The sequence below is a fragment of the Schistocerca cancellata genome, chromosome 3 (assembly GCF_023864275.1).
Source record: "Schistocerca cancellata isolate TAMUIC-IGC-003103 chromosome 3, iqSchCanc2.1, whole genome shotgun sequence".
In the NCBI taxonomy this organism is placed as follows: Eukaryota; Metazoa; Arthropoda; class Insecta; order Orthoptera; family Acrididae; genus Schistocerca; species Schistocerca cancellata.
Window position 1 is genome coordinate 30,627,068 of NC_064628.1, and position 27,072 is coordinate 30,654,139.

Here is a 27,072-nt window from a genome sequence, read left to right on the forward strand (position 1 = left end):
GCGGCAAGAATACCGAGAATATTTTATATATACAATATACCGTATCTGTACACAAGGGTGAATAAAGTGGTTCTGGACGGAGTCGCTGCACACTTGCTGTTATGGTCTAGCACTGAAGTGGCGAGTAGTTAGTTACCTGCACTGTGGTCACTCTATCTGCTGTTACAAGTCGAGGCAATCTACTGCACTTCATGTTTATCAGCATGTTGCTGGCTGGTTCAAATGGCTCTGAGCACTATGGGACTCAACTTCTGAGGTCATCAGTCCCCTAGAACTTAGAACTACTTAAACCTAACTAACCTAAGGACATCACACACATCCATGTCCGGCGCAGGATTCGAACCTGCGACCGTAGCAGTCTCGCGGTTCCAGACTGTAGCGCCTAGAACCGCACGGCCACACCGGCCGGCTAGCATGTTGCTGCAGTTGGTTCTGGAGGAGGCGGTTGTGCTCGAATCGAGGTACTCAGTGTACACCCTCTGCATCATGGTGGGTCGCTCCCGGTAGCTGAGTGGTCAACGTGAAAGAATGTCAATCCTAAGGGCCCAGGTTCCATTCCCGGTTGGGTCGGAGATTTTCTCCGCTCAGGGACAGGGTGTTATGTTGTCCTAACCGTCGTCATTTCATCGCCATCGACGCGATGGCGTCAAATCGAAGGACTTGCACCCGGCGAACCGTCTACCCGACGGGACGCCCTAGTCACACGACATTTGCATCATGGTGAATGAAAAGTCCATTTCCTGCATACCCTCGGAGATGTACGCACCTCGTGCGTCGAGCACCCACGGTTTGGCTACGACCAAAATGCGCTGATATCGCTGCCTTGCCCATCTTACACTCAACTATTGCCAGTACAGGTTGTGATGTTGCAGCCACGTGACAGCCGAACTATTCCATTCGCCACTGTAATCAAAAGCCCTTACTTTCCAATTCAATAGCTCTTTTTGACTCAGTTACTGAAAATATTGCACGCTTGCGAGGACTTTGTAAGCGTCCCTGTTATTTATGGGGTCTAAACTGCAACTGCAACTCTTTGCAACTCTTCGAGCAAGTTAAAGCCACTTACATGACAGAACAGCGGAAATAGAAAATAATTTTTTCATAATGTGGAGCCACAGTCATAATATATTTCTTTAAAGACGGTACCGTCATTAGACTGTTTTTTATTTGCAGTGTTACATTTACACGATCGTGATTTCGGCTTCAAAGTGCAATTATCAAGTGTTTTAAGTGTTATACAGCGCCTAAGATGGCATACTGTCGTATGTAAAATACAGTATTAGACACATTGTCTAAGGGTCGATATTTCTGGTAAAGCCAGCAGCTTTGTTTTATCACTGAATGACAGTTGGCTAAGTCAACTGTCATGACTTGACTGTCATTCAGTCAAGATAGTATACTCAGTGATAAAACAAAGCAGGAGGCTTTACCAGAAATATCGACCCTTAGACAATGTGTCTAATAGTGTATTTTAAATACGACAGTATGCCATCTTAGGCACTGTATAACACTTAAAACACTTGATAATGGCACATTGAAGCCGAAATCACGATCGTCTAAATGTAACCCTGCAAATAAAAAACAGTTTAATGGCGGTACTGACTTTAAAGGAAATAGAAAAGCTTAAGGGTCACCGTGGAGGAGATTGGAAGTGGAGAAGGCAGATCATCTACTGCGATCACGCCGCAGTATCCTCTGCTCTCGATTCTGTTTACTGACGTTCTGAGATCGAACGACATGTCTTCCAAACGATATTCCTGAGGAGCAGGGCGAACAAGAGTACCCAAGACGATTGCTTCGCTGCGGACCATCAGGCGCGCTTTCTGCCAGGACATCCTGCTACAAAGACGACATAATGTGTTTTTGAACAGTTTTCACATCTAAAGCTACACTAACAGTATGTTTTAACCCAGAGCATGACGAGTAGTCGCAGTCTGCTGGGCAGAGCACGTAATGCCAATTAGTGTTATGAATGCACATGCGTGTGAATGCTACACTTCAACGACCTTTTATGAGACCCCTTAACATTTTCTTGTTCATACAATATTTTTACTGATCGCTTTTGTCAAATATTTTATTTACCTTGATTGCATTACCCAGAAAGATAACTGAGCTAGACAATCGGCAGTGCGCGGGATTAGCCGAGCGGTCTAGGGCGCTGCAGTCATGGACTGTGCGGCTGGTCCCGGCGGAGGTTCGAGTCCTCCCTCGGGCATGGGTGTGTGTGTTTATCCTTAGGATAATTTAGGTTAAGTAGTGTCTAAGCTTAGGGACTGATGACCGTAGTAATTAACTCCCATAAGATTTCACACACATTTTTTAACAATCGGCAGTGAACATATTCAAGATATAATCTAGCACTCTTGTCTGTAAATCAACAAAATAAGATACTTGTAAGTGCAAAAGACGCTGAATCAAGCTGCCGGTTCTGTTGTTGCTCTACTTAGTTATCTAACTTGATATTAAAAAACTGTACACTATTGAGTGTACAGCCATTAATTTATATTTCTTCTACATAAGGATAATTTTTATTTGTTAGGAACTGTATGAGGTTTTTGTTAGATGATTTTTTGGAGTGATTCCTGCAAAGCAATTGGCCTTTCCCCTTAGGTGTGCTATTGTTCAAAGAATACAAGATTCATATATACCGAGGTGACAAAAGTCAAGGGAGAGCGGTATGTACATATACAGAAGGCGGTAGTATCGCGTACACAAGATATAAAAGGGCAGTGCATTGCCGGAGCTGTCATTTGTACTCAGGTGAGTCATGTGAAAAGGTTTCTGACGTGATTATGGCAGCATGACGCGAATTCACATACTTCGAACACGGAATGGTAGTTGGAGCTAGACATATCGGGCATTACATTTTGTAAATCGTAAGGGAATTCAATATTTCGAAATCCACGGTGTCATGAGTGTGGTGAGAATACCAAATTCTAGGCATTACCTCTCACCACGGACAATGCAGTGGCCGATGGTCTTCACTTAACGACCGAGAGCAGTAGCGTTTGCGTAGAGCTGTCAGTGATAACAGACAAGCAACACTACGTGGTATGAACGCAGAAATCAGTGTGGGACGTACAATGAACGAATCCGTTAGAGCAGTGCGGTGAAATTTGGTGTTAACGGGCTACGGCAGCATACGACCGATGTGAGTGCCTTTACTAACAGCACGATGTCGCCTGCGGCGCCTCTCCCGGGCTCGTGATCGTACTGGTTGGACCCTAGACGATTGGAAAACCGTGGCCTGGTCAGATGATCCCTGATTTCAGATTGTAATGGCTGATAGTAGGGTCCGAGTGTGGCGCAGGCCCCGCGAAGCTATGGACACAAGTTGTCAACGAAGCGCTGTGCAAGCTGGTGGTGGCTTTATAGTGCAGTGGGCCGTGTTCACACGGAATCGACTTGATCCCTTGATCCAGCTACATCGATTTCTGACTGGAAATGGTTGTATTCGGCCACTTGGAGACCATTTGCAGCCATTCACGGACTTCCTAACAACAACGAATTTTTATGGACGACATTGCCCCATGTCATTGGGCCGCAATTGTTGTGATTCGTCTGAAGAACATCCTGGACAATTCGGGCGAATGATTTGGCCACACAGGTCGCCCGACATGAATCCAATCGAACATTTATTTGACGTAATCGAGAGGTCGGTTCGTGCAAAACATCATGCACTGGCAACACTTCCGCAGTTTTGGACGGCTGTAGAGGGGACATGGCTCAACATTTCTGCAGGAGACTTCCATCGACTCGCTGAATCCATACCACGTCGAGTTGCTACACTACGATGGGAAAAAGGAGGTCCGACATGATACTAGGAGATATCCCATGACTTTTCTCATCTCAGTGTACCATTCAAGTACTTAAGTTATCAGTTCGCATTAGGCTGAAAGTAAAATGTTTTAGTTGTGTGCGGCTATTCTCAGACACATTCTCTTTCGCAACATTTCAGGTGCACATATTGGCAGTTGATGACGGATCGCCTCCGAAGACCTCTACGGCCACAATAACAGTCTTTGTCCAAGATGTCAACGACAATGCTCCACAGCTGCTCCGCAATTATCAGCCGGTTATTCCAGAAAACACACCACCTACAGAGATTATAGAAGTATTTGCAACTGATGCAGATGATTATTCCAGGCATAATGGACCTCCGTTCTTGTTCAGAATGGATCCAACTGCTGATGACAACACAAAATCCTCATTTAGAATAGATTTTAAGAAAAGTAAGTTTAGACACAAAAATACAGGGCTATTACAAATGATTGAAGCGATTTCATAAATTCACTGTAGCTCCATTCATTGACATATGATCTCGACACACTACAGATACGTAGAAAAACTCATAAAGTTTTGTTCGGCTGAAGCCGCACTTCAGGTTTCTGCCGTCAGAGCGCTCGAGAGCGTAGTGAGACAAAATGGCGACAGGAGCCGAGAAAGCGTATGTCGTGCTTGAAATGCACTCACATCAGTCAGTCATAACAGTGCAACGACACTTCAGGACGAATTTCAACATAGATCCACCAACTGTTAACTCCATTCGGCGATGGTATGCGCAGTTTAAAGTTTCTGGATGCCTCTGCAAGGGGAAATCAACGGGTTGGCCTGCAGCAAGCGAAGAAACAGTTGAACGCGTGCGGGCAAGTTTCACACGTAGCCCGCGGAAAATTGGCTCATGCCACAACTGGAGACCGACAGCGCCGACTTCATCTTTCAACAGGATGGTGCTCCACAGCACTTCCATCATGATGTTCCGCAGTTCTTAAACAGGAGATTGGAAAACCGATGGATCGATCGTGGTGGAGATCATGATCAGCAATTCATGTCATGGCCTCCACGCTCTCCCGACTTAACCCCATGCGATTTCTTTCTGTGGGGTTATGTAAAAGATTCAGTGTTTAAACCTCCTCTACCAAGAAACGTGCCAGAACTGCGAGCTCGCATCAACGATGCTTTCGAACTCATTGATGGGGACATGCTAGGCCGAGTGTGGGAGGAACTTGACTATCGGCTTGATGTCTGCCGAATCACTAAAGGGGCACATATCGAACATTTGTGAATGCCTAAAAAAACTTTTTTAGTTTTTGTATGTGTGTGCAAAGCATTTTGAAAATATCTCAAATAATAAAGTTATTGTAGAGCTGTGAAATCGCTTCAGTCATTTGTAATAACCCTGTACATTCGTGACATAGTCTAAATTCGTCTGATTTTCTTGGGATTAACCATCTGCAGCTACATGTTCCCAGGGCATTCTCAGTGAGAGAAAGGGGAAAAAATCTTAGCAAACTGAATTCTGATCCTCTATATCGAACTGATAGATGTATCTATTCAGTTTCACTTTGAAGAAAGCCAGAACCATGTGACGGATATTTCCTTATTAGAAGCGTATCCAGGACCGTTTCTCATTAAATCTCAAAACTATTCCCTCCTTCTATGAGAAACTAACGTGAGTTACCCCCTACCCCCACAACTCAGCTCCGTTCTGGGGTACGCTCTTGACATGTTCACGCGCATGAAGGTAGCGACTTTACGAACGCACCGGAAGTTTTATTTGCTGCTGTTGGTGTGGTCATTGCACGTCCTAATTACCTGTTGGCCTGACTCGTCGTCGACACAGGGGTCGGTCGTGTACCGTCTCTTTACAGCTCAAATGTTTAGTACAGAAATATTCCACAAACCCTTCTTTAGTACGACGGTTACCCAGAAAGTAATGCATCGCATTTTTTTTTTTTTTTTTTTTTTTTTTTTTGTCTCAGCCAAAAACAATGCCACGAATGCGAAACGTTATATAGGAGTTATTTGAAGTCTCCTGAGTGAACGCACCAAGTTTCCGTCAATTCCGACAGATAGCGTTGCTGCAGGACAATTTCAAAATGGCGTCTGTGGGTGATGTACGTTACAAGCAACGTGTCGTCATTGAATTTCTCATTTCTGAGAAAGAAACTGTGGGGAATGTTCACAAACCCTTGTGCAAAATCTATGGAGCATCTGCTGTCGACAGAATTACAGCTAGTTGCCTGGCATGGAGGATGAGGTCATCAGAAGGCGGTTCGCTGGAGCTCCACGATTTGCAGCGATTGGGGAGACCATCCACGGCTGTCACACCTGATTTGTTGCAGCGAGCCCCCTCGGACTTCCACTCGTTTGGGCCATTAAAGGATGCCTTCGTGGAAGACTTTTGAGGACGATGAGGAGGTGATTGACACAGTGAAGCACTGGCTCTGCCAGCAGGACAAGGTTTGATACCAACAGGCCATACACACCCTTGTTTTGCGTTGTAAGAAGGCCATACAACGGGATGGAGATTACATGGGAAAAACAGAGTGTGTAGACACCATTCTTTTGTCTGTGTAATTCTCATTATGTTCAATAAATAACTATTGAAGAAGAAAATGCGGTGCATTACTTTCTGGGCAACCCTAATAGATAAGCAAATCATCAAAATATAAATTTATAAATAAATAAGTAAATGACTAGTATATACTGTAGGATTAATGTGTAGGCTAAACCTGATGTTTAAAGTTCAAACAGTCCAAACTTCTCAGTCATGACGTAAACTCAAATTCGTTACTCTCAACAACAGCAGAAAACACATCGAACATGTTCATCACACACGCATGTGGATCCCAAATGCAGCAAACAGTTACAGTTTACAGCTATCTCAAATTACGTAAATCATATTAAAGTTAGAGTATTCATGGAATACAATCACCAAGAAGACAGCCAAATACTCCAAGTCCCTTAAAACATTAAATCTGTGACTCGAGCACACAAAGGTTATTCTAAGTACATCTAGCTCGTTCATGGCTCTTGAGTGCACCGCCTCTCGAACGGGACCTTCTTCAGAGAACGCCTCACCTGCACATTTCACACATGCCATGGGGAAGGAGCAATGGCATACTACATGCCCCACCCTTTGGCTGTGGAAGCAATTCGGCGAGACCTTCTTGTGCTTCAATGGCTCGACAGTGACAGCTGTGTTTGCCACCTGCATGGCCTAGAAGAGCTTTTGGCTCTCCACATTATCTGGAGCGAAATGAGAAGAGATTACGACTCATTCTGTGTGGCTTTGGAGACTTGATTTGCGCCAGTATGCACACATCCACCCCAGGTTCCTCAATCTCTTCTTTGATGTAACCAGTGTCCGCACATCATGGGAAGCCCTCGAACATTGCTTTGATCAGTTTCTCCAGGATTTTGGTCTAAGTTTAGAATGGTAGAGAGAGTGCCGCCATCTCAATTGTCGCCTGCCACGAGTTGTCAAAAGTTTGTGAGCTGATCTCACACGAGGTCTGCAACTGCAGATCTCATTGTGTAGACTGCTGCCATCTACTGGTCGAGATGCTACAGGAATCCTTTATAGTCTTTTTTTTAATTTCCATGACGACCAGAGGTGGCCTGTGGCCCAGTGGTTTGAGATCAGTCACTGATCAGCACAGGCTGGCTTCTTCTGTGTTGGAACGAGTTGCAGCTGGTCTGACCTCTGACCTCTGATCCTTCACCAATTTTTGGAATCATCTGGCACTGGTGATTGTAGTTCCCATGGCAGGGTTTGCAGGGCAATCTATGTGTTTGGACGCCATAGGTGCCCAAGCACTGCACACAGTGCTGTTCTACAGTCTTCTTCTTCCCACCTGTCGTTGAGATGAGTGTTTACTGCATGTACGAGGGCAGTTCAATAAGTAATGCAACACATTTTTTTTCTCGGCCAATTTTGGTTGAAAAAACCGGAAATTTCTTGTGGAATATTTTCAAACATTCCCGCTTCGTCTCGTATAGTTTCATTGACTTCCGACAGGTGGCAGCACTGTACGGAGCTCTTAAAATGGCGTCTGTAACGGATGTGCGTTGCAAACAACGGGCAGTGATCGAGTTTCTTTTGGCGGAAAACCAGGGCATCTCAGATATTCATAGGCGCTTGCAGAATGTCTACGGTGATCTGGCAGTGGACAAAAGCACGGTGAGTCGTTGGGCAAAGCGTGTGTCATCATCGCCGCAAGGTCAAGCAAGACTGTCTGATCTCCCGCGTGCGGGCCGGCCGTGCACAGCTGTGACTCCTGCAATGGCGGAGCGTGCGAACACACTCGTTCGAGATGATCGACGGATCACCATCAAACAACTCAGTGCTCAACTTGACATCTCTGTTGGTAGTGCTGTCACAATTGTTCACCAGTTGGGATATTCAAAGGATTGTTCCCGCTGGGTCCCTCGTTGTCTAACCGAACACCATAAAGAGCAAAGGAGAACCATCTGTGCGGAATTGCTTGCTCGTCATGTGGCTGAGGGTGACAATTTCTTGTCAAAGATTGTTACAGGCGATGAAACATGGGTTCATCACTTCGAACCTGAAACAAAACGGCAATCAATTGGGTGGCGCCACACCCACTCCCCTACCAAGAAAAAGTTTAAAGCCATACCCTCAGCCGGTAAAGTCACGGTTACAGTCTTCTGGGACGCTGAAGGGGTTATTCTGTTCGATGTCCTTCCCCATGGTCAAACGATCAACTCTGAAGTGTATTGTGCTACTCTTCAGAAATTGAAGAAACGACTTCAGCGTCTTCGTAGGCACACAAATCTGAACGAACTTCTCCTTCTTCATGACAACGCAAGACCTCACACAAGTCTTCGCACCCGAGAGGAGTTCACAAAACTTCAGTGGACTGTTCTTCCTCATGCACCCTACAGCCCCGATCTCGCACCGTCGGATTTCCATATGTTTGGCCCAATGAAGGACGCAATCCGTGGGAGGCACTACGCGGATGATGAAGAAGTTATTGATGCAGTATGACGTTGGCTCCGACATTGACCAGTGGAATGGTACCGTGCAGGCATACAGGCCCTCATTTCAAGGTGGCGTAAGGCCGTAGCATTGAATGGAGATTACGTTGAAAAATAGTGTTGTGTAGCTAAAAGATTGGGGAATAACCTGGTGTATTTCAATGCTGAATAAAACAACCCCTGTTCCAGAAAAAAAATGTGTTGCATTACTTATTGAACTGCCCTCGTAGGTTGCATCAAGGTCCTCAAATTGCTCTGCTGCTCGTTGTTTAGATCGAACAGTGCCACTGCCCCTCTTGACACTTACACACTTCTTCAGAAAAATCGTTAGTTACGTTGCAGCACATAGGGAGGGGGACCCTCAACATCACTGGCATCGGTAATGTCAGTGCTCATGTCCAGGCCAACTCCAAACATGGGGGAGGGCGCAAATGCAGTTGCTGATAGAGCAAGCTCAGCCAAACAGCAACCCACCACATCTGCTGCTCAATTCAGCACCTCTCGGAACTCATGGTGTGCCTGAGCAACAACTCATGACAAGTTACTACGGCCCTCTCGTCCTCTTCTGCCTGCACTTAAATGCTTTCACTGACCTCACACATGACTGAATCAATGTTAAATATTTTTAAAAAATTTCGTTACTCATCCACTAGGATTATTAGGTACTACCTTCATATAATGTGTCGCATCTATGGAGAATTTAGAGTAAATGGCAATCAGTTTAGTAAAGTTGTCTATAATTGTTTATACCGTTGCCTTATTTACAAGTAGCTTGTTGTAGTGATTATTGACACTGCTTCATACAACACCTCATACGAACATATCGCTTCACTGGTTGATTTTGTTATTCTTTTAAATTATTACAATTACAAACTGTACTAATTAAAAAACCATTATAACTCTATAAATATTAGGTCTAAGATTATGCTTAAAATTACAATAAGCTTGTCTCATTGCTGCAATTTCTCTGGTGTATTTAATTTTTCTGTAGCCTGCCCGTAACGTCTGTTTTGTACTTCTTGTTGATTATATACACCAAAGAGCTAAAGAAACTGGTACACATCGTGTAGGGCCCCGGGAGCACACAGAAGTAATGCAGCATGGCGTGACTTAGACTCAACTAATGTCTAAAGCAGTACTGGAGGGAACTAACACCATGAATCCTGCAGAGATATCCATAAATCCCTAAGAGTACAAGGGGGTGGAGATCTCGTTTGAGCAGCACAGTGCAAGCCATCCCAAATATGCTCAATAATGTTCATGTCTGAGGAGTTTGGTGCCCAATGGAATTGTTTAAACTCAGAAGAATGTTACTGGAGCCACTCTGTAGTAATTCTGGACGTGTGGTGTGTCACATTGGCAGTCTTTCAGAATGCACAATTAACATGAATGAATACAGTTATCAGACAGGATGCTTACATATGTACCACCACCACAGTTGCATCGAGACGTATCAGGTGTCCCATGTCACTCCATCTGCACATGCCCCACACCATTACAGAGCCTCCACCAGCTGGAAAAGTCCCCTGCTGATATGCAGGGTCCATGGATTCATGAGGTTGTCTCTGTACCCATACACAACCATCCGCTCCATACAATTTGAAACGAGACTCGTCCAACCAGGCAACATGTTTCCAGACATCAACAGTCCAATGTCGGTTTTGGGGGGCCCAGGCGAGGTGTAAAGCTTTGTGTCATGCAGTCATCAAGGGTACACAAGTGGGCCTTCTCCTCTGAAACTCCATACAGTGATGTTTCATCGAATTGTTCGCAGGCTGACACCTGTTGATGGCCCAGCATTGAAATCTGCAGCAATTTGCGGAAGGATTGGACTTCTGTCACACTGAACGATTCTCTTCAGTCATCATTGGTCCCATTCATGCAATATCTTTTTCCAGCAGAGCGATGTCAGAGATTTTATGTTTTACCAGACCCCTGATATTCATGGTACACTCATGAAATGGTCATATGGGAAAATCCCAACTACTGCGATCATGTGCCAACTATAACACCAAGTTCAAAATCACTTAAATCCTGACAATCTGCCATTGTAGCAGCAGTAACCAGTCTAACAACTGTGTCAGACACTTGTTGTCTTATACAGGCATTGCTGACTGCAGCACCATATTCTGGCTGTTTACATACTCCTGTATTTGAATAAGCCTACTTTCTTTGGCGCTTCATTGTTCATGAATGTTTCATCCCATTGTGTGGTCTACACGCCTGCAGTTAACTGAGCTTAACCCACCTTAAGAAAAAGCCACATCCTGTGGCTCGGTTATCACCTCTACCCACATTCCTAGCATAGCCTGCCTGTCTAGCTGTTCTAGCCCATCTGGCCTCATAATTATGCCATCAAAAACACACTGCTGCCTTTTACCCCGCAGGCTGGCTCCTCATAGTGTTGCAGGTTTCAGGAGAGCAGCAGACACATAATGCTAAAACAGTTCAATCTTTTTCAAAATTTACAACTGTGGAATCCTACTAAGTACAGTATGATTTGTGTTTCCATTAGATTTCTTCAGACAAACTGATATGGTTCTCTCTGCTTCATAAATCAAGCTCTCATCCTATTTTTGTCCCCAACCACATGGAAAGTGAGGCAGTGCTCATTGCGTACTACTAAGTGACACAAATTTTAATTCCAGACAAGCATCTTTACTAGGATTTTCATATTTCTTTAGTGCTAACAATCAACACACACTTCCAAATAAAGATGCAAATAATTTTCTTTTCTTCCATGCCATAAAAGACAGCAAAAATTATGCACACAGCTTCTGTTGTATTCATTAATCTCTGTATGCAAAAGAATTCTACATGATACACTGGTATGCAAAACTTAAAAATGAAAGGAACTTTTCTTGATGTCTCATTGCCAAGCAACATAGTTTGATGAGACTTGGACCATGCATAGAAATAACTGCTACAGTATTGTACAAAAGGTAACTGAAAGAAATGCCAAATAAGACATACAGAAATAACACTTTCATTCAAATACAATAATTATGCTAAAGCCACCATGATTTATGATGGTCCTTTGAACAGTGCAAAAGGTGGGATGTAGTTGTTAACAGGGTGTGAGATCACTGCGGATGACAATGCACACTCTGCAATGTTCTCCCACACTGGCCACAGGTTTGGAGTTTTTGTGGTAGGGCTTTCAATTCCTCCACCAGTGTGGTTTACAACCGATGGAGAGTCATTGGTGCATGTGGATGTGCTGGAATATGTCTCCCCAATACATCCCACGTGTGCTTGATGGGGTTTAGGTTGAGGGAATGGACAGGCTAGTCCATTTGCCAATTATCCTCTTGTTCCAGAAGCTCCTAAGCCTGCACTGTTTTATGCAGTTGCACATTGTCATCCATATAAATGAAATCAGGGCCAAATGTACTCCTGAAAATATGCACATGGGAAAGGAATACAGTGTCACAATAACACTAAAAGTGAGTGTACCGTGTTCATAGGTTTGGTGGTCAGTTTGTTGCTGTAACTTTATGCCTCCCAACAACATAACATCGGGACTACCAAAATGATCATGTTCATGAGAAGGGGTAATGCACCTAGGAACATTGTTAAACATGGGCATTTTTGTGGTCCAGGTGTTAAGATTTGTGGAGGTATAAGGTTACAAGGGCATACTGACCTCCAAATCATTTAACAAGTCTCACTCAACACTCCGTATTATTGTAAATTCCCCATGTGCACCTTTCAAGGGTTGCATTCTGCCCTGACTTCATTTTTTCAAGGATGACATTGTGTCACTGCATCAAATTCTGCAGGTGGAAGAGCTCAAGGAATGAGAGGATGTTAGGCAAATTGCCATGTCAGCCTAATTCCCTGACTTAAATCCCATAAAGCACATGCAGGATGTTTTGAGGAGACGTACTGCACAGGTCCACATGCTCCAATGATTATCCACCAGCTGTCAACTGTACTGATGGAGAAATGGAATGCCCTACCACCAGAACTCCTTACCAACCTTGTGGCAAGCATGGGAGCACATTGCAGAGCATTCATTGCCATCCTTGGTGATCATACACCCTGTTAAGAATCACATCCTACCTTCTGTAATGTCCAGGGAATATAAATTGCAGTGACTTCAGTGTAATTATTGTCTTTGAATAAAAGTATCATTTATCTTTCTCTCATTGGGTATTTCTTTCAGTAATAATTTGTACTACACTGCAGTAGTTCTTTCCAAGTTTCATCAAGCTATGTTACTTGGTACTGACACATCATGCCAAAGTTACTCTTGTTCTTAAGTTTTGCACACAGTGGGTAATGAGTTCAAACACAATTACATATTTAGAAGAAAATGAGTTTCTTAATCTTGACAAGACTGATCATGCAAAACCCAACTTGCTGTCACATTAGAGACCTGGATGGAGAAGCAAAAACTAGTGGCCTCCTAGGAAATGTAACAGGACCATTGCCACATGCTAGAACAGAAAGATTATAGGATACTAACAGCCCCTGAAGTGTAATGTGTTTCCTTCAAGCAGAACATATGCAAGTTATAAACTTTTTTACATTCTGACTTTTTCATTTCTCCCTTCTTTTCTCAGAGTCTTCTTCTTTTTAAGGTCACTGTTCTTACACTTGTTCCATCAGGTTTGAGTCCATACAGCTAATTATCATGGGAATTATGGTACACTGTGTGTCACTGAATTAAGGAATGCTTCCTGCACCTGACAATAATGAATAGTTTAGTCACTGAAATACTGAGCATATGGTACATGTTTTTTTACAGAGAAACTGTACTACACTTGTAAACTGACTAACATGTTCCATATCATAGTGAAAGATTGGGATTAGTCTTCACATACTCAGTGGTGGTTCATGAATTCACATTCTGCATGTTTTTAGATTCAGATAAATATGAGAGTGTGAAATTAAAAAGAAATAATGGTTTCGGTGGTTTTTTTTTGCTTTGTACATAATTAAGTACAGTTTAAGGCAAGAACAAAATAATGCTTAAGCTTCTGCTACTCTCTCTTCCACACTTTTGAGTAAGTAGAAGCTTTTGAACTGTTTTACTTTTTCAGATAATTGTAAAAAATTGCTGACATGTTTTTATTAACAAATTAACTTCGGGACTCAAGTCAGACATTTTTGCATTGCACCCACACAATATCTTTGTGCTTATTATACACTTCTTTGTTTAATGTAAGTTTGCAGTCACGCTTATTTGATTTTGTCACTTTCTCAGTCAACAGTTCTGGTCTGGGAGGCCTTAGTTCCTTTGCTGCAAACTTCCACTGAAATTTTATTTTCTGTCAGAAAAGTAGGCAAAGAGTACGTGGTATGCAAATAGAATAGCTAATTCACAGGACAAAATTAAAATCATATGGTCAGTTGTGAAGGAAGTGTCTGGTCAGCAGCAAATGGTTGACGATGTAAAGTCAGTTTGTAGTAAAAATATTTCTGTTACTGATAAATCAGACATATGTACAGTATTTAACAAACATTTCTGAGCATTTCTGGTGAATTAAATAAAAATTTAGTTTCTACAGGCAATCATATAACATTCTTGGCAAATGTCTTTCCATGACTGATGTCTGAAATACTACTCTGTGATACAGACAAGGAGGAGATTGTATTAATAATTATATCACTGAAGACTAAGGACTCACCATGGATATGACAGAGTGCCTAGCAGAATATTAAAGTACTGTGCTGCACGTGTTAGCCCTGTATTTAGCCATATTTGTAATTTTTCCTTTAGGAATGGTCAGTTACCTGAATGATTAAAGTACTCAATAGTAAAGCCGCTTAATAAAAAGGGAGAAAGGGATAATGTAGACAATTTTAGACCTATTTCTACACCATCAATGTTTGCTAAAGTTACTGAAAAGGCTGTGTGTGTAAGGACAATTGATCATTTTATATCACACGATTTGCTATCAAATGTACAGTTAGGCTTTAGAAATCATTTAACAACTGAAAATGCTGTATTCTCTTTTCTCTGTGAGGTACTGGATGGGTTAAACAAAAGGTTTCGAACAATAAGCATTTTTTTTTTTTTTATTTTACTAAGGCATTTGATTGTGTTGATCTCAAAATATTGCTCCAGAAGTTGGACATTATGGAATATGGGGAGTAGCTCACAATTGGTTCACCTCTTACTTTAGCAACACACAGCGAAAGGTCATTATTCACAGTGTTCAGAATGGCTGTGATGTGGGGTCTGAGTGGAGTACGGTCAAGTGGGGGGTACCGCAGGGATCAGTGTGGGGTCCACTCCTGTTCCTTATTTATATAAATGATATGCCCTGTAGTATTACAGGTAACTCTAAAATATTTCTGTTTGCTGATGACACTAGCTTGGCAGTAAAGGATGTTGTGAGCAACATTGGCCCGGTTTCAAATAGTGCAGTTCATGACCTAAGTTCATGGCTTGTAGAAAATAAACTAATACTAAATCACAGTAAGACTCAGTTTTTACAGTTTCTGACACACAATTCAACAAAATCTGACGTTTTAATTTCACAGAATGGGCATATGATTAGTGAAAATGAACAGTTCAAATTTCTAGGTGTTCAGATAGATAGAAAGCTGTCATGGAAAGTCCTCTTCAGGATCTTGTTCAAAGACTTAATGCTGCCATTTTTACCATTTGAACAGTATCTGAAGTGAGTGACCATTCAACACAAAACTTAGTCTACTTTGCTTATTTTCATTCACTTATGTTGCATTTTGGGGCAACTCTTCCCATTCTAAAAGGATATTTTTGCTTAGAAATGGCCTGTTCGGACAACAAGTGGTGTAAGTTCATGAACCCATTGTTCACCCCTGTTCACGTGTCTGGATATTTTGACATTGGACTCTAAATATATATATATTCCTTACTGTCATTTCTTGTTAACAATATTCGCTTATTCGCAAGAATAAGCAGCTTTCACTCAGTTAATACTCAACAGAAATCAAACCTGCATTTGGATCAGACTTCCTTAACTCCAGTGCAGAAAGATGTGCAGTATACTGCTGCATCCATTTTCAATAAGCTACCACTTCAATTCAAAAATCTTAGCAGTAATCCACAAGCTTTCAAATCGAAACTGAAGAGTTTCCTCATGGGTCCCTCCTTCCATTCTGTCGAGGAGTTCCCTGAAAAATAAAGCTGATTCTTGTTGTATTGTTGATTGTGTTTACTTAAATTTATGGATTGACTTTTTTGGGGTTCATAAACATTTTATTTTTACCTGTTATTACTTTTATGTTGTAATTTCATGTACTGGCATGTTCCATGGTCATGGACAATTGCTCCTCAATATGGTCCTACGGAACTTGACATGTAAATAAATAAAAATAAAAACTTGAAACAGATCCAACAGAGGTCATGTTGACACTGCACACAAAGGTCAATTCCTGCATAGTATCTACCAACAGGGTCACTTGCTTAGAATACAAATGAGAACTATAAGGGCCAAAAGCACACCATCATCAATCTCACATGTAAGTGAATATCAGAGAAACCAGAGAGAGCTTTGTTTGAATGTTCACATATACAATGTGGACCTACAGGACAGATAAAACAGACCCACCATAAGATCAACAGAAGTCAGAAGAATAAATAAATGTTACAGTCCCACAATCAACGACGATGTGCTTTATGGTTCTCAGCACCTCAAATGGATTATCCTGTGATAAAATCCAAAACTTAATATACTATGTCTCAATCAGAATCCCACAAAATAAGCTTTTCTATCAATATAACTACAATATATACTGATGTCTGATCTTATTTTACCATATGAGTGAATTGGCAAATGTAAGGAGTGGGCTACTGTCTAGGAGGGGAGGACTGTTGTCCCAAAGACACCCCCCCCCCCCCACCCCACTCTTCCATCGGATTCACTTCTGCATTTAGTGATGGAGACATGGCTTAACAACAGCTTAGGGAATTATTTCCAGACAGAATTTTCATTCTGCAATGAAATGTTTGCTGATTTGAAACATCCTAGCAGATTAAAATTGTATACTAGACCAGGATGTACCTATGGCTGGAAACAGTTGCTTTGGCCATGGCTCAGCCATTTCTCTGCAGTATCCTTTCTTCCGGGAGTGTTAGTCCAGCATGGTATGTAAAGAACTTCTAGGACATTTGGTGGGCTGGAGAAGAGGCAATGGCAGAAGTGAAGCTGTGAGGGCAGGTTGTGAATCATGCTTGGACATTTCAGTTGGTAGAGCACTTGCCATGAGAGACAAAGTTCCCATGTTCGAGACTCAATCAGACACACGGGTTTGATCTGCCAGGAAGTTTTAATTCAAACCTGTTTGCCATATGTCTTTTGTTCTACATTAATATTTCTTTTTTTTTTCTCACTCTCTCTCTCTCTCTCTGTGTTCCTGACAAATCATCCTTGGTTGTGTAGATCCACTATCTCATAACTGAAGGGTTTTTTATTCCTTCAGCAATAATGATTTTCATTGGACAAGCAGCTTGGTCTTAAATTCTGCCATAGGCAGTAATTCAGTGCTAACTATTAACTTCTCGTGTTCTATGGTACATACAGATTACTTTTAACATAGTAGACTCATGACTGCCTACCTATCCCTCCCTTCATGTCTTGGGTAGTTAATTCCAACCCTAATGGCAGTGAAGATGAATTGGGTAACTTATACAGGGTGTTACAAAAAGGTACGGCCAAACTTTCAGGAAACATTCCTCACACACAAATAAAGAAAAGATGTTATGTGGACATGTGTCTGGAAACGCCTAATTTCCATGTTATAACTCATTTTAGTTTCGTCAGTATGTACTGTACTTCCTCGATTCACTGCCAGTTGGCCCAATTGAAGGAAGGTAATCTTGACTTTGGTGCTTGTGTTGACATGCGACTCATTGCTCTACAGTACTAGCATCAAGCACATCAGTATGTAGCATCAACAGGTTAGTGTTTATCACAAATGTGGTTTTGCAGTCAGTGCAATGCTTACAAATGCGGAGTTGGCAGATGCCCATTTGGTGTATGGATTAGCATGTGGCAATAGCCGTGGCGCAGTACGTTTGTATCGAGACAGATTTCCAGAACGAAGGTGTCCCGACAGGAAGACATTTGAAGCAATTGAACGGCGTCTTATGGAGCACGGAACATTCCAGCCTATGACTAATGACTGGGGAAGACCTATAACGATGAGAACACCTGCAATGGATGAGGAAATTCTTCGTGCAGTTGATGATAACCCTAATGTCAGCATCAGAGAAGTTGCTGCTGTACAAGGTAACGTTGACCATGTCACTGTATGTAGAGTGCTACGGGAGAACCAGTTGTTTCCATGCCATGTACAGCATGTGCAGGCACTATCAGCAGCTTATTGGCCTCCACGGGTACACTTCTGCGAATGGTTCATCCAACAATGTATCAATCCTCATTTCAGTGCAAATGTTCTCTTTATGGATGAGGCTTCATTCCAACGTGATCAAATTGTAAATTTTCACAATCAACATGTGTGGGCTGACGAGAATCCACACACAATTGTGCAATCACGTCAACACAGATTTTCTGTGAACGTTTGGGCAGTCATTGTTGGTGATGTCTTGATTGGGCCCCATGTTCTTCCACCTACGCTCAATGGAGCATGTTATCATGATTTCATACGGGATACTCTACCTGTGCTGCTAGAACATGTGCCTTTATGACACAACATGTGGTTGATGCACGATGGAGCCTCCTGCACATTTCAGTCTAAGTGTTCATATGCTTCTCAACAACAGATTCGGTGACTGATGGATTGGTAGAGGCGGACCAATTCCATGGCCTCCACACTCTCCTGACCTCAACCCTCTTGACTTTCATTTATGGGGGCATTTGAAAGCTCTTGTCTACACAACCCCGGTACCAAATGTAAAGACTCTTCGTACTCGTATTGTGGATGGCTGTGATACAATACGCCATTCTCCAGGGCTACATCAGCGCATCAGGGATTCCATGCGATGGAGGGTGGATGCATGTATCCTCGCTAACGGAGCACATTTTGAACATTTCCTGTAACAAAGTGTTTGAAGTCATGCTGGTACGTTCTGTTGCTGTGTGTTTCCATTCCATGATTAATGTGATTTGAAGAGAAGTAATAAAATGATCTCTAACATGGAAAGTAAGCTTTTCCGGACACATGTCCACATAACATATTTTCTTTCTTTGTGTGTGAGGAATGTTTCCTGAAAGTTTGGCCGTACCTTTTTGTAACACCATGTACATGCCTGTATTCATGAAGGTATCCAACTGCTGTTACAATCTCAATAATGAGTTGAGATTTTAATGTAGGGTATCCACTCATCCCATATTTATGGGACTGTCCCATTTTTTTCTAAAATGTCCTGTTATCCCATAAATTTTCCTGGAGTTTTCTAGTGTCCCACATTTTTGTGATTCTGCTTAGCTAAGGTATTTTATGCTAGCAGATGACTGATTTACAACTTACGGTGCATCATTATGCAAGTATATATGCTGGGAAGTGTCGCTTATACTATTGTCTGTAATCTTCATTTATTTAGTGTTAATGTTTTGTAATATTCCAGTTTTGCTCCCTTTCTCACATACCAAAAAGAAAGTGTAATTTTAACAGCAATATAAAAAGTAGGTTTACTTTTATCACTGGCAGTGAAGGAACTGTAGAAAATATGTTATGCACTCACACTAGTAATGCCCACCAAAGTGGCCAGATGGACCTGATTGCAGCAGCACAGGCCACAGAAGATAGAGCAGTGTACATGGCTGCCAGCCATAAAGTAGTACAGCTGGGATCTGCTCAACCACAGGAATGAAAGGGTAGGGGCTCAGGAAACAGAGAAAGGCAACATCCAGCACAGAACCACAACAAAGTTTTTCATTTGGGACTTGTATGTATGCACTAGTTGTTCAGCCTCGTTCTCTGATTGAGGAAAGAATGGCAGAACCATAACATGACAAAGGCCATGACAGGAACAAAACAACTGAAACGTGAGAGAAACAAACTGGGGACCCAATATCAGAAACTAAGGCACAAGGCAACCTCTGAACAGAAAAAAAAACTCAAAAGCATACCAAATGAGAAAAAGCACCCCCAACTGAGATCCAAAAGGAATTCAAGAAGGAACCCACAAAGTCTACATGAATGCATTCCCAGGGCTGGCATGGAGTGGGCCATGGGGACAGAGATGCCCTGGGAGCTGCATGTTTTCTAGCACACTGCTCAAAAGCCATGACAAAACAGACAATTTCGCCATCAATACCTGCACAAAGAACAAGTCGCCTAGCTAACAGTTTTGCGCACTAGTGCAAAACACCCCAAAGGCCCTAGTGGAGAAAGTGTAGAACCTCTTGCCATAGTGCAGTAGGAATGACTACTCTGGGAGAGATGTCTTCTATGGATAACAGTAAAGCACTGTCAAAAGCAGAGATGCGACACCATAAATAAAAATAGTTGCACAGGAGGTCCAAAGCTGAACCTGGTGGTTTATCTGGACAGTGTCCGTCCCGGTAGCTGAGTGGTCAGCGTGACAGACTGTCAATCCAGAGGGCCTGGGTTCGATTCCCGGCTGGGTCGGAGATTTTCTCCACTCAGGGACTGGGTGTTGTGTTGTCCTAATCATCATCATTTCATCCCCATCGGCGCGCAGGTCGCCGAAGTGGCGTCAACTCGAAAGACCTGCACCAGGCGAACGGTCTACCCGACGGGAGGCCCTAGCCACATGACATTTCCATTTACATTTCCATCTGGACAGTCCTATTGAACTAACTGAATCACTCGGCAGAGAATGGGGTCAGCATCAATGGCAGCTACTATGTGTGAGCTCATAATTGGGAAACTCTTGACTGCAGCTTGTGTTTCTATACCAAGATGGAAGCAATCGAAATCAGGATCAGGACCCATGGAAAGGCAATACAAGGCATCGACATTGACATGTTTAGATGTAGGCTGGAAACGAATTTCACATTTGTAGCATGACAAGAACAGGGCCCAGCATTGTTTGTGGTGTGTTGCCTTGTCAAGTAAGAAAGTGTGGGGGTAAACACAGAAACCAAGGTTTTATGGTCAGTAGTAAGGTAAAACTTGGAGCCATAAAAAACATAAAATTTCTGGAGGCCATAGACTATGGCAAGTGCCTCTTTTTCCACATGAGAGTAATGCTGCTGGGCCAGAGTGAGAGATTTAGAGATAAAAGCAACAGGTTGGTCAGAGTTGCCGGCATATCGGGGCACCAGGACTGCGCTGAGGCCATACTGTGAGGTGTCAGTCACCAAAACTATGTGATGGTCTGGAGAGAATATAACTAAACAAAGGGCCAAGAATACTTTTTATTTGAATATTTGAAAAACAGGCACACAATGGGTGGGCCAATATTGCCACTCCTGACAGGAATTTGCAGTAGTATGCTGTCTTCCATAGGAAAGCCTGAAGCTCCTTCATGGATGAGGGGCGAGGCATACATAAAGCAGTAACAACGTGTTCTAGCAGAGTCTGAACCCCATCCTGTGAGACTTCAAATGCTTAATAAAGAATAGAATGTAAACTGAGATTTCACAAGGTAACACCATAAGCCTTCAGACTGTAAGGCAGAAAACAAAGTGTGCAAATTTTTAAAGTGATCAGTCATGGAGGAGCCCATGACAACAATATCATCCAGATAATTAATGCAACCCAGGACAGGCATAGTCAATTGCTCTAAAAATCAGTGGTAGGTACCAAGAGCACTAGCCACATATTGACAGGGACCAAAAGGAGTATTCAGAACCAGAACTCACTGAGTGTCTCCAACCACAGGAACCTGCAGATAAGCTTCGAACAAATCAATTTTAGAAAAGTACTACCCACCCTATATTTTCACCAACAGTTCCTCCTGGCATGGTAGAGAATATGTATCAGCAATCAACTGCACATTGACAGTAGTACTGAAGTCTCCACAGAAGTGAAGTTTCTGCAATAGCTTCCAAACTACAACTAGCAGAGATGACCATTCATTAGCCATAACAGGCTGCTTTCACTTCCTCTTTCAGGATGACAAGAATAGGACACACATGACAAAAATGAGGCCGATCTGTGGATTTCAAAGAAATATGAGCAGAAAAATTTGAAGAATACCTTATACCTGCCAAAAACAAGTCTGAAAACTCCTCACATATAGTTTCCAGTTGCAAATACCATACCTGATCAGACACAAGGTACACTGTGTCAGTGACAGAAAATTCAAATCCCCGAAATATGTCCATTCTGAGCAAATTCTGAACCCTGGCGTCAGCAAAACCACCAAAAATGTAATGGAATGAACCACTGACTTGTAAGAGGCAGATGCTGTAACTCATCCCAACAGTGCAATGTTGTGACCAGCTTCCATGTGACCAGTGCCAATGGTGGCAAGCCTAAACTCACTTAGGTTTGAGAATTCAATAATGACACTGCAGCACCTGTGTCAGCCTGGAGTTAGAGCACTTGGAGAAACACACTTAACTCAATAAACAACTTGGGAGAAAAGAAATCAAAAGCATTGGAGTCACACAGTTTACGTCCATGTCCATATCCTGCACAACCTTTGGCAAATAACACACGGAGGTGGTGTGGCCTTTCTTCTGGCAAGCATTACAAGAAGCCCTGGGCTTAAGGCATGCTGAACATTCTTGCTGGACAAAAGAGGAAGGATAAAACAAAACAGAGCATGCTGGCCCTGGCATTGTGGTGCTCATGACTGCTTGGGCCGACCTTTGTCTGCTCAGGCCCACATATCTACCACTGCCTCTGACACTTCCTTTTGCAAGCTAACTGTCATCCTAGTGGGCGCATCTTGTGACACTACTGCCATATCACCCCATGATTCAATTTGCTTACCCACTGTCTGAAAAACTTCAAAAGCTGATGCTATTTGCAAAACTTCTGCCAAAGAGGAGGGTTCACAGAGTAAAGCCTTTTGTGAAACTGCCTTGTATGGAGCTAAACAGATAATTGCATCACACATCATAGAGTATGCATAAGAGTCATTAAGGGCATCAATTATGAATTGACACTTACAGCTAAGGCCATGAAGTTCAGTCGCTGAAGCCCTGTATGACTGATTTGGCTTGTTGTGGTTTCGGTAGAAGTCAACTCACACCAGTATAATGGGCATTCATTTGCAATGGTAGATGGACAATAAACTGCACTTGTGATCAAAAGTAAGAGCTACCGGTTCTTGTAAATGGGCGAGCTGACACAGTAACTGATACATCTTAGGTGGAATACATGAGAGGAATAATGCTTTGCACAAATTTGAGTCTGTCTCACCAAAAGCCAAAATTGCTGTCTAAGTCTTTTTTCATAATCTATCCAGTCCTCAGCTGAATTATCAAACAGAAGAAAACTGGATGCATAGACTAGTGGAACAGTACGTTGTCTGTTAGTGGAAGCCGACAAAGTGGCCACTGCCAAAGTAAGCTGTTCAATCAACGCCAGTAGCATGATGTCTATTATGATTTAACCTGAAGAAAATATACTTAAATAACGCACACACAGAAACTGTCAATTGTGTAGTAACCACGTAAGACATGAAACAGATCCAAGTAACACAAATATGACTTTATTCATAAACCTCTGAACAATAATGGAAATAAGCTTCTCATGACTTCACATGCAACAAGACAAAAGAATCACACAGAAGGTGCCACATAAGTGATACACATAACAGTTGATGTGGATGCTACATACTAAAATAACATAGTGAAGGTGAGCCATAGCCATTCGACACACATATAGGTGCGAGTCACTGTGCACACTTCCAACAGTTGGCCTCTAGTGGGCAGCCCATGCTGATACAAATGGCAGTTGATTTAAGCACATACACATAGTAACACTACGTAACACTACACTCAGTGCACGCTCTAGTAGCAGGAGTCAGTAAATACAATTTCTGTCCCTTTTCTCCTAATTGTCACAGGTTTTTTCTAAACTTTTTAAAAGTCCATTTTTAATTAAAAAACCTTTAGATTAATATTTATTAACACAAAGCTACATGAGACAGAAGATTTAATATTATAGCTTCATAGTTAATTTTCTACTTATTTTAAGCTGAGTCACCCATTACACATAATCTTTCAGTTATACAATCAGTTACTATCTATTTCTACACAAACAATCTTTATTCTTTGAAAAATAATCAAATTGGTGACGTAATTACTATCACTAAACACACACTTCGAAGTTAAAGATTTCCTAAGATAATGCACAACTGTCAGAAATCAAATGTAGTAAATGCTCATGAATGACTCAAAGATTTATTTTTGCAGAATTTATTCAACATTATTTGTGTAATCCCTGATGCAATGCATTTTTTTAACAGATGGTCATGATGGAAATGGCTCAGCAATTATTTCTTCACTCAGAACTTTTGATCGGGAAGAGAAGCGAGAATACTTGGTCCCAATGCTAGTTATTGATTCTGGCTATCCTCCACTTACTGGTACAGCCACAGTCAAAATTACAATTGGAGATGTCAATGATAATTTGATGAAACCAGGAAAAAAGACTGTACTGGTTTACAAGCATCAGGTAAGGTGCATTAATGACATAGTTGTTTAATAATGCCCTTTGCTTCATTTTAAATCATATACTTTGTGCAGATTTGTGATAAGCTAGTCTTCCCTACATATGAGTATACATGAAACTATTAGACTTGCTGAAATAGCAATAAGTAACACAAAAGTTAAAATGTGAGTTGCAATTCTTTTTTTTTTTTTTTTCAAATACTGTATGTCTCTTGCATACTCCAAAGCTCTAAATTAATTTTGCTTTTTCATTAAACATATTCCCCTACTTTCTATCCACTTTTTCCTCAAAGAAAATAGACACTCAGAGAAAAAACTTGTCAGATCCTTCTTTTGGTGCCTCTATCTCATTTGTTGTTGTTGTTGTTGTGGTCTTCAGTCCAGAGACTGATTTGATGCAGCTCTCCATGCTACCCTATCCTGTGCAAACTTCTTCATCTCGAAGTACCTACTGCAACCTACATCTTTCTGAATCTGGTTAGTGTATTCATCTCTTGGTCTTCCTCTATGATTTATACCCTCTATGCTGTCCTCCAATACTAAATTGGTGATCCCTTGGTGCCTCAGAACACTTCCTACCAACCGATCCCTTCTTCTAGTCAGGTTGTGAAACAAATTCCCCTTCTCCCCAGTTCTATTCAGTACCTTCTCACTAGTTATGTGATCTACCCATCTAATCCTCAGAATTCTTCTGTAGCACCACATTTCGAAAACCTCTACTCTCTTCTTGTCTAAACTATTTATTATTGTCCATGTTTCACTTCCATACATGGCTACACTCCATACAAATACTTTCAGAAAAGACTTCCTGTCACTTAAATATATACTTGATATTAATAAAGTTCTCTTCTTCAGAAGTGCTTTCCTTGCCATTGCCAGTCTACATTTTATATCCTCTCTACTTCAGCCATCATCAGTTATTTTGCTCCCCAAATAGCAAAACTCATCTACTACTTTAAGTGTCTCATTTCCTAGTCTACTTCCCTCAGCATCACCTGCTTTAATTTGACTATGTTCCATTGTCTTTGACGTTCATCTTGTATCCTCCTGTCTCATTGAAAACTATAATAGTACATTTTGTTTATCACTGTCTATTGACTTTTATGAACAAAAAAATGCTATTAGTCACATGTTTTGTGGACTGTGAACACTAGATAAGTTGCTTCTTAGATTGTAGTAAGTTACCACTTTCACCAATGTAGCCCAAATATTATTGTGGTATTTCTTTGTCTTATTTTCTCTGCACAGTATTTGTTGATTTTTCTCATCTCCACATGAAAGTTGTCCGCCCTCCCCCTCCCCCCAGCTATTCAGTTTACTTTTTCCTTTAACACTGTAACAACACACATTTCTGGAGCTTTCTGCAGTAAACATCCACAGTTTTCTGATGGTGCTGAATAAAGTTTCTGTTTATGTGCAAATACTAGCTAATTTTGGCATTAATCCACATTTGTTTTTATTGTAGCTCAGTAGTATATTCATCGTACTTTACAATTTAGGTACATAATATAAAGGGCATGCTTTAGTATAACACTCTTACATTGGTTATTTGTAGATTTTCATACACATATTAGAATGTGTTAATATATTTCCACACTGATATAAAGGATCAAACTCCAGAAACAGATATTGGAAGGATACACATAGAAGATCCTGATGATTGGGACCTACCTGATAAGAAATTCTACTGGGCAAAATATCAGCATCACCAAAGATTTAAAGTTGATGAAGATACGGGGATGGTGACCATGAGATCAAATACACCAGAGGGAAAGTGAGTTCAGCATTGCACCGAAAATAAATCTAACCATGTATATTCATTAAAAGATCTTTTTACCCAGTTTCTGGCACACATTTCAAAGTTATTCGTGTTAATTTCAGATACACTCTGATGTTCAGAGTGTCAGATCGAAGGCATTCACAGCATAATGTATCAGCAATTATGATTGTCACAGTAAAGAATTTGCCACATAGTTCTGTCAGAAACTCAGGATCAATGCAAATTTCTGGAGTATCTGCTGAAGACTTCATTAGAGAGTGGCAATACATGGTAAGTTAATAAGCCAAGTGTGCTAACTACTGATGCCTCATACATATGTTAAATGCAATCTGCAATGATTTGCTTTTCTTTCTAAGTAGGGTACACAGATGAGTAAGGCTCAACATCTTACAAATGTATTGGCAGAAATACTCAGCACTGATGAAAGAAATGTGGAAATATTTAGCATTAGGCAACAAGGAAAACAGCCACCTCTGCTAGATATTTTCTTTTCTGTCAATGATCCAAAGCTTCACAGGCGTGAAACAATAACTGGACTCCTACAAGTGCACAAAGAAGAGGTATGTTTTCATTGATCATGCATACACTCATGGGCAGTTGAATCAGAGGTAGCAGGATGACCATGGTGGCTCACTATTGCTTTCAGTGTCTCTGGGAATCATATAAAAATATGTTACCATGATGTTCTGGATGAAAGCAGTTGCTGCACAGTGCTGGTAAGTGTCTCTGATACAATTGCTCATGAGTGTAAATACATCTACATTTTATCGTTTCTACAGTTTGAGAAATTGCCTCCAGATCCAACTCAAAAGTTTTACTTCCAGTAATATTCCCCCTTATGATTTTCAAAGACTTGAGTCAGGCCTGAAGATGTATTCAGAAAGCCTACTGGTTGATGTAGCTGCTCATGAAAAACCAGGAAATTTTGGTTGTATCCAGTCTGGCTCAAATATTTAATTGTCCCATCATATACAATAAATTACAAGTTCACAGTCTGAATAGCCCACACTA

General features: G+C 41.6%; 1 protein-coding gene across 1 annotated transcript in view; it reads left to right on the forward strand.

The window, feature by feature from the left end:
* The window catches only part of LOC126175583 (neural-cadherin-like), a 162,374-nt gene that overhangs the window by 22,011 nt on the left and 113,291 nt on the right, over positions 1-27,072 (forward strand). Inside the window, exons 3-7 of the mRNA XM_049922443.1 lie at positions 3,959-4,232; positions 24,077-24,285; positions 25,889-26,055; positions 26,163-26,331; positions 26,421-26,621. Of these exons, the coding sequence (XP_049778400.1) occupies positions 3,959-4,232; positions 24,077-24,285; positions 25,889-26,055; positions 26,163-26,331; positions 26,421-26,621 (1,020 nt within the window). The remainder of the gene's footprint in view (positions 1-3,958; positions 4,233-24,076; positions 24,286-25,888; positions 26,056-26,162; positions 26,332-26,420; positions 26,622-27,072) is intronic.